The sequence below is a fragment of the Ailuropoda melanoleuca genome, chromosome 16 (genome assembly GCF_002007445.2).
Source record: "Ailuropoda melanoleuca isolate Jingjing chromosome 16, ASM200744v2, whole genome shotgun sequence".
NCBI classification, from domain to species: Eukaryota; Metazoa; Chordata; class Mammalia; order Carnivora; family Ursidae; genus Ailuropoda; species Ailuropoda melanoleuca.
The window spans coordinates 83,541,385-83,552,080 of NC_048233.1; the positions used below are offsets into that span (position 1 = coordinate 83,541,385).

General features: G+C 54.6%; 1 protein-coding gene across 3 annotated transcripts in view; it reads right to left on the reverse strand.

Moving 5' to 3' along the window:
• The window catches only part of NRXN2 (neurexin 2), a 96,827-nt gene extending 86,517 nt beyond the window's left edge, over window positions 1-10,310 (reverse strand). The window contains exon 1 of one of the 3 annotated variants that reach the window (XM_034645166.1): window positions 10,039-10,310. Coding sequence is in view for 2 of the 3 variants with exons in the window: in XM_034645161.1 (XP_034501052.1) it covers window positions 9,408-9,414 (7 nt within the window). In the remaining variant the exon portion in view is untranslated. Of the gene's footprint in view, window positions 1-9,407; window positions 9,450-10,038 lie in introns of those variants that run through there. The other 2 variants (XM_034645161.1, XM_034645164.1) reach the window with 2 other exon arrangements.
• Between the last annotated feature and the right edge of the window lie 386 nt (window positions 10,311-10,696).

The following is a 10,696-nucleotide window of genomic DNA, read 5'->3' on the forward strand; positions in this document are numbered from 1 at the left end:
ACTCGAATGTTTCCGAGGCCCCTCTGGCTCCGGTTCTGTGATTCCAGGACAAGCAGCTGGGGGAGGTGAAGCGCCCCCCTCCTGCCCCCACCGGCTACAGGGCCCACTTCAGTGGCGGGAGGGGGTCAGAACATAGTGGGCCACATCCCATCCCTAAGTCCCTAAGTCTCGCCACAGCCTTTGGGTAGCCAGCCCTCCCCTAGGCGGGGTCTGCCTGGGCCTGGGTCTTGACCTCAATGGGTCTTGACTCCAGTGGGTCAAGAGAAGATGGACACAGTTCCTTCAAAGAAGATACAACACCCCAAGCAGGCCAGGCTCTGGTCTGCCCTGGGAGAGGGCCGGGTCACCCCCTTCCCGAACATCTCTCCCGCACCCACCTACCAGGAGACTTTAGAGGAAGCAACAGGTGGGCAGAGAAACAGCACAACCTACAAACACACAGACCCGATGGGGAAACAGGCACACACGCACATGCGTGCACACGCACATGGGCCTGCAGGCCCCAGGATACGCACATACACACCCAAGCCGCTGCTCGGTGCACACTCAGGCCCGCGTGCACGCACCGTCTCTTCCTCCAGCATAGTTTGTGTTATTTGCTCAGAGGCTCTTAGGGGGTTAGCTCTACTCCAGAAATACATGCTGTCATGTATCAGACCTTATCCCACCTCCTTAATACACACACACGGGCTGAATGCAGAATCAATACCCACACCGTGATCTAATACCTAACATTAGACACATACCCCACCGCCACACCCACACTCCCTCCGCCGGCTGAAGACTCCTGCCCTGTGATGAACACGGCCCCCTTTCTCTCGGTCTGTCGACCGTCTCTCTGCATTTCATGCAAGCCTTTACCTATCTGCGTGTGTCACAAACACAGCTGCTTTTACCTGCTTACACCCCCCAAAAGCCGTGCCTACAACAATTTTCTTAAATAAACTGAATCGCATTGCATTTAGGGCAGGGGTTGCTACGCAGGCTAGAAAGGGGCCCTCAGGAAAACCCCTGGGTCTCTCGAGGAGCCTCATGGCAGGACCTTTTGGGCCCCATGTGCGAAGGCCCTGGTCAGGCAGCGCCATCATCTCTCCAGCACCTGTACAAAGAGGCATGGTGATTTCTAGAGAATCCAACATGGCTGGTATTTCCAGAAGTCTGGCCACAAGCATGGGGCACACTATCTTCAGGAAGGGGCAGCGAGCAAGCTTGGTTTGCTGGCTGCATGAGCCCTCCCTCTCCTGGCTTCTGAGACGCAGCTCCTAGATACTCATTGGCCTCTCCTTCTCTGCTGCTCCTAGCTTTCTGCTGATTCACCTGGGTCCCACACCTGCCATCACGGACCCTGCAGGCTCCGTCCTATGCCTTCCACACTTCTTCCTTCCCGCTGCCCTCCTTGGCGATGGCTCACTCCCGTGTGTTTGTAGACTGGGCTTCTTCCCCGGGTACAGGTCCCGCATCCCCATCTGTCCGCTCAGTAATTACTCAGACAGCTCTCTGACATCCAAACCCCACCACCAAAGCCAGGCTCGTGTCCACCCCCGCAGCCAAGGGCCCGTTGCCCTAGATTTTGCAAAGGCACTGCTTTCAGCCGACACTTCTTGAATGCCCACTAGGTGCCCCCCAGTCTGCCAGGCTCGAGATGCCATTAGTGAGCCAAGTGGCCAGCACCCTACTGACCCCTAACAAGCGTCTCACGGCATTACCCTCCCAGCAACCTCATGAGTTCGGTGGTATTACCTACTTCCTGTGGGCAGGGAAAGAAACTTGCCCACCAGCACAAAATCACCTCTGACTTTGACCACCGTGCTCCTAGGTCAGCCTAGCCCACGCCCTGCCCTTCACCTCTGGTTTCCTGCAAGACCCTTCTCCTGATTCGTCTCCCTGCCCACCCCCGACTAGACTCTCTTGGCAAGGGCACCAGATACAGCTGACGAAATACTGCTGTGATCAACACACATGCACACACACACACACACACGCGCGCGTGAGCACATGCACACGCACTCAGCACTTTTCAGTGGTTCAAACCTTTCTTCCGTGTTCTCATCCTATGTAGCCACCTGCCTTCAGAGAAGCTCTACCTGGGCTTCTCACACTCAACAGGCCCAAGATGGACCTCCTAACCCTTCCCCCACAAGCCCTCTCCTCCCGCCTGCTCTCCCTGATCAAGGTAGGCAGCCAGAAATCAGCCTTGCTCTTTTTTCATACCAGTCACCAGGTCCTGTCGGTTCCACCTTCTAAAACCCTAAAAAAAATCAACAAAACTCCTAGAAATGCTTTACATCCCTCCATCCCCTCCCCACCGCTGTCCAAGGCCAGACCCTCCTCAGATCCTCTCCCTGAAACATTAATAAGCCTCTTCAGTGATCTCCCCCTACAGCCAGTCTTTCCCCCCTGAAATTCTTAGTCCACATACCACCAAAGGAGTCCAACCAAGTCACGACCCTACTTAAAACCCTTCAAGGCTTCCCAGTGCCTCCAGGATACAGTCTGATCCTTTCAGGCAAGTCCATTGGAAATTCAGCCATGCCTCCCTCCAACCTCCATTCCTTCAACAATCCAGGCTCCAGCCACACCCAACTGCTGTCCATTTCCCTAATGTCCCACATTTCTGCATGTACCATTCCCTTGGCTCGAAACACCCTTCCCTATTCCCACTCCTCCCACCCTCAGCTCCCTGAGAAAGCCAGCTCCTGTTTTAAGACCAGGTCAGTATACCTCTGTTTGTGTTCCCAACTGGCCTCACAGGCAGGGCTAGCCACCCCTCCTCTGTGCCCGCTCTCAATACGAACATTGTATCATTATTTCACTTTATTGTATCTCCAATGCGATTGCGTTCCCATGTCTGCTTCCTGGCAGGACTGTGTGATATCCAAGAGCAAGGACAATGTCTCATTCATCTCTACCTCCAGCTGCTTGCACAGTTCCTGGCTCAGAAAAAGGCATGCCTGTGTTTGTTGAATGAATAATCACATACTGAGTGATGCTGGCATCACTCTCTCGTAGAGTTGGGGAAACCAAGCCTCATGAAGTGGAAGAAACTTGTCCCATGTCCCGCTGCTGGTGAGGGACAGAGTCAAAATCTGAACCCGAATCTGTCTGGCTTCCCATGGCCTATCTTCTTGGTCGGAAGTCAAGACTTTTAGAAGCTGACCTGACTCAACAGTTCTTATCTTATCTCCCCCAAAGCACAGCCATCTTGGTCTCCTCACCCGCCCCCGACACACACCAGACTCACATGGCCTAGACCAAGTTTAGGCTGCTTTCCTGGAGGGAAAGCCCTGCCCATTCCTTTCCGCCTCCACAAATCTCCCTCAGTCCTCGTTCAAGATCTAGCCAAGTCCCACCTCCTCCTTGCAGCCTTCTCTGACCACTGGGGTTAACGATCATAGCTGCCTTTATTGATCATTTAGAATAGTGCCTGGCCCATATAACTCACTGAGTCCTTGCAAAAACATTATAACCTCCATGTCACTGAAGAACAATGTGCTTAAGTAAATTGCACAAGCCAACACACACGGCAAGCAGCAAACTCAGATTGGACCCCGGCAGCCCTTGCTCTTAACCACGCTGCCATTTGAGGCTTTCCTTGTGAGTATCTGTCTCATCTCTGGGTTCTCACGCCAGCCACTCCCTGGCTCTCCCTCGAGCCCGGAGCCATCTCTCTCACAGCAGAAACTGTCAGGACCACGGGTATTGGATGTTACAGCCGAGAGAGTGGATCCACATACGTGACCTCATTGACTCAACTTTCACGCACGGAGGTCTTATCCGCCCCACCAGCGGGCGTATTGTCTTGCCTAACATGAACTCAGAATTCCAGCAGACTCGTTATCAAGGACAGTGAGGAAGAGCAGAACAAAAGGAAAGAAAGTTCTGAGCAGCCAAAACGAACACCATTGGCAGTGGTGATGCATTAAAAACCATTATCTCTTCATAGGAGAACCTCTCAGACCTTACCCAGAACCCACTTACTGGGGGTGACCCACAACCCCAACATGCTTGGGAATGCTGATTTCCAACTTCGCAGACAAAGCGGGGAGGGCGGGGAGGGGGGGAGATGTGGGCTGCCACCCGACAGCTTCCCCTAAGGGCAGAGGTGGCAAAACTCATGAAAAGCTAATATAAGAACTCCAGCTACAGCAGTCAGCCATCATTTCAGGCAGGGACAAATCCCAGTGAAGGAACCACTGTGTGACAGTCCAATACCTAAGGGGGATCACGACGTCCTGAGTCATCCGGAAAAGGTTAGATCACTTTCCAAATATTATGCTTAGGGGAAGCAGAGAGGTGTGCAACGTATCTCAGAAAGATTTCCATCTGAAATGCTTTCAGTGTTGGTGAGTTGTATATTTTAATGGGCTAATGCTCCACTTTCCAGGGTGAGTTTCTCCCCAAGGGCCCCGGAAGACTGGGGTTTTACTGATTGATTTCCACTGCCCTCTCTCGGTGCTGGGACCGCTGGCTGGCAGACACGGGAACACCCTCGTTGCATACCGGCTTAAAGGAGAAGCTGTGACCTGAAGAACGTGGGGTGGTTACTGGCTTCTGATGAAAACACTGTCCCTAAATACCCCCAATAAACCACACGCGAGTAGTGCACAGACACAGCTGACCGACCGCCTGAGCTTTGAGAGGCAGCATGGACAAAGGTGGGGGGGCAACCGGCCCCGGAGTCAGCCCGGGGTTCAGATCCCAGCTCTTCCGTCTCAGGCGGTAGCATGAGGATGAGATGAGAAAGTTCAAGGCACAGCAAACGCTCACTAGCTGTGAGGCCCCAGGCTCTCCCCCCTTGACTCTGTGATCTGGTCTCTTTTTGTTCTAAGGGCTCCTTCACCATGTCTGTGGCCACTCCTCTCCAACTGTGGGCTCCTCTGAAGTCTCTTCACCTTCTCCTTGGCCGCCTCATCCAATTCCAGAGCTTCAAATATTTTCTCTCTCTACACACGTGCCCGTGGCACCCAGGTCTCCACCCGCAGCCTCGCCTTCAATGCAAAGCTTGGGTCTCACATTTCCAACAGCCTGGGTGCCTCTGTCTCGGAACACCAAGGGACATGGCAGTTCAACACGTCATGATCTGTGGCCCAACCCTGCTCCCCTCCCGCCACCATCCCCTTTCCTTTCACCCCTCTGCTGCCACCGCCCATCACCACCGTCCTTCCAAGCAAACCTGAAATGTCATCACCTCTGCCTCCTCCCTGCCCCACCACGTGCGACAGGCAGGGTCCCAAAACTTCCATGCCAAGAACAGCTCCCAAGCATCTTCCTCGCCACTCCCGAAGACCACCAAGATTCGGGGCCTCACAATCTCCCTCCTGAACTGTCTTCCAGCTGATTTCTCCACTGCCTAACTCCGCTGCCTATGGTCCTTCTACACCAGACTCCCAGCCTCTGGTCAATGGCTCTCATTATTCATGTATCTGCTCAAAATTCCTTTGTGGCTGCATTTGTCGATACTCGGGACACAGCATCCAATAAACGCTGGTTGAATGATTTAAGTCAAAACTCCAAGACCTGGCTTCAACCTGCTTCTCCTGCTTTAGATTCCACCCATTTGCTTATATTCTTGGGGTCCCTTCAATGGATGGGACGTACATGTCCCTCCCTCCCATGCCTTTACTCTTACCGGTGCCTGTGCATGGACTGGCCTCCTCAAACCAAGCTGACTCATCCATGGTCAAAGTCAGTCTTCAATAGCATGTCTTTCATTACTGACCCCTCCCCCCCAACTTGTAAAACTATCGCCTTCCTCAAAACACAAATAACACTCTGCTGGTAATAGTAACTACCATCTACTATTATTACGTACCAGACATTCATTTAATTCCCACGACAGACCTCTGAGACAAGCATGCTTATCTCCATTTACAGGTAAGGAAAAATTCCTCTGAAGTTTAGGCACTCGCCTGATGGGGTGGGCCTAGTGAGTGCGGAAGTCAGATTGAAACGCAGACGTGAGACTCAGGAGTGCACGGTTTGATCACTAAGCTGAATTGCCTTGCTACGTCTCTTTGGGTATATACCACACCATTTTCTTATAAAGATTTTATTTATTTATTTGTCAGAGAGAGAGAGAACGCGTGCACGCACAAGCAGGGGAGCAGCAGAGGGAGAGGGAGAAGCAGACTCCCCCCCGAGCAGGGAGCTCAGGGGCTCGATCCCAGTAGCCTTCGAGACGCTTCACCCACTGAGCCACCCAGGCGCCCCTAGACCACACTATTTTGTGTCTTGTTCTTTTGCTGGAGTTTATCGGGCATTTTCTATGTGCCAGTCACTATTCTAAGCACTTGACATGAATTAGCTGGTTTAGCCCCTGTAACAAGTCTGTAAGGTAGGTACTATCATGGCCCCCATTTTCCAGAAAAGGAAGCCAGGGCGGAGAGAGCTAAAGTCCAAGGTCACTGCCCAGGCAGTCGTGGCTGCAGTCTGTGCTTTTTACCACGGACTGGACTGCTTTTTATCTGCTTCTCCAATTAAACAGTCAACGCCCAGAGCAGCATCTCATTCATTTCCGACCCCCCTTCAGCCCTCAACACGAGGCTCGCACAAAGGAGGCCTTGATAACTACTTACTGAATTCCATCACCAACAAACGTAGGAAACACACGTCTGAATGACATGACTCCACCTCCCTGCCTACTGGCTTCACACTCCTCTCCCAAGCTAGGTGCACCCCTGCCCCTCCGTCCTACACATCTGTGCCCCCATGCCACTCAGGGTCTCCCACACACCCACACACCCTCTCCCCGGATCACTTTTCAGCCCTTTATCTTCACACATGAGGGACAGGAGGCGTTCCCACGCAAATCACCGCACCAGCCCCGTCAACTCCAAGCCCGCTTCGGCAGATAATCAGCAGTGGGTACACACACCCAGTGACTCACACTTAGCTCTCTCTTCAATGACCTGTGGCCAGACTCTTCCCCCCCACCCAGAGAAAAAAGAAGCATATTTCCTAACAGGGAGGTTCTCAGTCAATGGGTAGGCCCAGACCCAGGAAGGCAGGCGGGTTATTCCAAAGAATCCACAAATCCAAATGCACACCAGGTACTGAAGGCACGTTGATATGTCTTGCATATAAGGCTACAAAACTTTTTTCTAATGTATATTGGATTAACCACAATGGCAACTATAACATCGAAGCCATGTAAAAGCTTTCCTGAATTCATAGTAGCTTTGAGTTGTCTCTTTTCACAACGGACAGATATAAAAATAACTCCTATTTTGAAAGGGTCCTATGAATTACTGCTTTTGAAAATGCCCACAATTTCAAAAAAGTTGAGGCTCATTCAAAGCAGATAATCATGACATGAGGGTAACTTCAGGGGGAAACTTGCGGACTCTGGCCCTCAAATCAGTACGATGAGGAACCAGGCCTATCTCACTTAAAGTCTTCCTCCTCAACCCCCATACCCAAGGGTGGGAGTGCATTCCTTTCCTCCTCGGCTAGATGAGAATGTACTAGAAGTGTAATGAGCACAGGATATTACAAAAGCTGCCCAGGAAATAGGAACAAATATAAGGAGAGGGAATGAGGTCATGGGGTGGGGAGAGGGAGGCAAATCAGTAGGCTTGTCACTGTGCTTGTCACCTCCAGATACAATCAGTCTTTACAACCCTGTGCCCACCCACAGTGCCTATCTGAAAATATACGTAGACATATTTTCATATACACATACACAGCCTTTGTTCTCCCAAATACTTTTTAATATTTCTTAATTCATTCTACAAATTTTTATCAAACACCCACTAAGTGTCTGGCACTGTATTAGGCACAAGGAATACAGAGAGGCAGATCCCTGCCCTTTTATCACAGACAAAGCACCACCCCTCCCTCAACAGCTACCAACACACACACATACACAGAGGCAACCCTGCCCCAACCAGCTGCCTGACACCCACCTAATACCCCCTTTCCCTCTTCTTCATGAATCTCTCTCTCTCTCTCTCTCACACACACACACACACACAATGGGTCAGATATGCAGCCATCTCTCCCAGCTCCAACACTGCTAACACAAACACTGATCTCATACACATCCAACACACCCATAGGATACACAAACTGCCCCTCCCACACACAGGTACTCCAACACATCTCAGACACACAACCACACAACCCATATTCAGAAGCACACACCTTTTTGGCTCACTGGGAGCCTCTGGCCAATAAATCCTTTCAGGGGATGGACACAAGGGTCTGGTTGACCAATGTGCCTCTGGCTGCGTTTTTCATACACTCGGGCCCAATTCTGCCAGTGAGTCCATTGGCCAGCTACTGAAACCTCTCCGTAGCCCAAATTCCCTTTCCATCAAGTTAGAAGGGTGGTTCATCCTATTTTCTTAGAAAGGCTTGGAAGGGAAAGGTCACAGAGATCAGAGAATCAAGTTCAAAGTCATGCAAGGAAAGATTCCTCATGGAGTTCCAGTGTCTGACCGAGGTCTCACATTAAGACACACGCACGTGGGTGCCTGCCCTTACACTGTGTACTACTCGTTCTCCTAGGCGCTGCACTCCTATCTGCAATCACTGCTCTGTTGCAGCCGACCATCCACACATAACACACACAGTGCCAGACCCACAGCCTCTGCGTGCAGGAGAACACACACAGACACACACTTTCACAGTTTAGGGAGCACCTGAACTCCTTGGAGAAAAGGTAAGAAGGTGTCAGGTTAACTTAATACACACAGTTCCTGAAGATATATCCCACAACCTTATACAAATAATCCCACAAAAGCAAGCCAAACACTTTCCTTAAGGATCCCTCTCCCACAATCACAGATAAACGGTCAAAATACTGCACATCCCCAAACCAGGGCCACACGAGCAGACTCGGCTCCTCCCATGGCTGTCCACATGCTGGCAGCCAGGAGGACTCCCAGCCCCAAAGCAGTCCTCGGGCCGTGCTAGCTTGAAGGCACATACATGCACACGCACACACTCCCCAAAAGACTCTACCTCTCGGCGGAGGGGGCGGACACACACAGCTGCTAGGTGGCCCACAGCTTCTAGGGGTCTGGGGCAGAGGAAAGCAAGCCTGCCACCACAGACCAGGGTCGAAGGAGATGCCCACCCTCGCCCCCAAACTGACGGGGAACGTCTCCCTCACTGCCTCGCCAGACCAAGGTACAACAGGTGCCTTCAAGTCCCTCCTTCCCAGTCCCCCTGAACCACAGCCCGCAGGGACCCGGGCCTGGCACCACCCACACGACCTGTCCCTTCTTTTCACTCAGCTCCGCCTCTAGAAGCTGGGGAGCTGGTGGAAGCTCTCCCTCCCTGAAACCTCCCTTTCCAGGCACGACCTTGCCATCCCCACTCTCCCTCACCTGCCCTTACGGCGTGCCCTTCTCCCCACGCCCAGGCCGTCTTCCTCCCATCCGCCCCGCCCTCACCAGCCATACTTGCCATGCTTCTCTCTCAGAAACTCTCAGATCCGCCGCCCGCACACGCAGCACCTGCTTCGCCCTCGTGGGCCCGCCACGCCCCCGCCTCGCAGGCCCCGCCCATTCCGGCCCCACCCACAGCCCCTCACGCCCCGCCCCCCGGGGAAGACCCTCCAGGCCCCGCACACCTCCTAGCCTTCCAGGCCGCCCACACCGTCAGGGCTCCTCCCAGGCCCCAGACCTGACGCCCCTATAGTCCCCCGCCCCAAGGGCCCCCCCGGACAGATCTGGGCCACACACTTCCTCACACACCCGGACCCACAAGCCCTCAAGAGCCCGGACCCTCGTCCTCCCGCCAGCCCCTCGCAGGACCAGACGACACAATACTACCCACAGGTCGCCCCTCACCAGCCACGTCCACACAGGTCACTGGCTAGCCACGCGCTCCCTCTCCTCGGGACCGGCGTCCTCACCCGCCCCTGGCAAGGACACGCCTCATGACCCTCGCGTGCTCGTGCACGCTGTCATTCGTCCTCAAGCCCGAGCTCTCGCGCCGCCCACACTCCCTCAGGCCGCGACCCCGGCACCAGCGCAGGCAGCCCCTCAATCCCAAACCCGGGCGCCCAGCGGAGGCTCCCCGGGGGCTCACCTTCGCTGCAGAACTTGCCGCCGAAGCCCGTGTGGCTGCAGTCGCAGCCCACCTCGCCGGGGGCCAGCACGGTGCAGAGGCCGCCGTTGGCACAGGGGTTGCGCGCTGGCGCGCACAGGGGGTCGGCGGCAGCGCCGCGCAGGCCCTGGCTGCCCAGGAGCGCGGGGGGCCGCTCGCCCAGCTTCAGGTTGGCCAGGAGGCCGCGGAAGGGCGGCTCGTACTTGACGGTGCTGAGTGTGAGCGCCGAGAGGCGCACGTCGGGCGGGATGCCGNGCCCGGCCCCCGCCCGCTCAGGCTTCAGAGCCGCGGACGCATGGGGCGGGGAGGGGGCCGGGCGCCCCCCGCGCGGAGCGGGGCTCCCTCGCCGGCTCAGAGTGCCATGGGCCCGGCCTCGGCCCGAGGCGCAGAGGCCCAGGTACCGACTAGCCGGGGCGGAGGCAGAGGCGCCCCTCCCCCGCTGCGGGCTCCGACGAAAGATGGGGGAGGGATGCCTGCGGGGAAACAGAGAGGAAAGGGTTAATGAGAGGTTCAGAGGAGGCTGACTCCCCCATCACACCAGCAGGCAACCAGTTGTTTCCTTTTAGGACTTGAGGAGCCGGCCCTGACCCGGAGAGGGTCCCAGAGCAAGAGACACCACCCTAGACGGTAGGACTGGGGG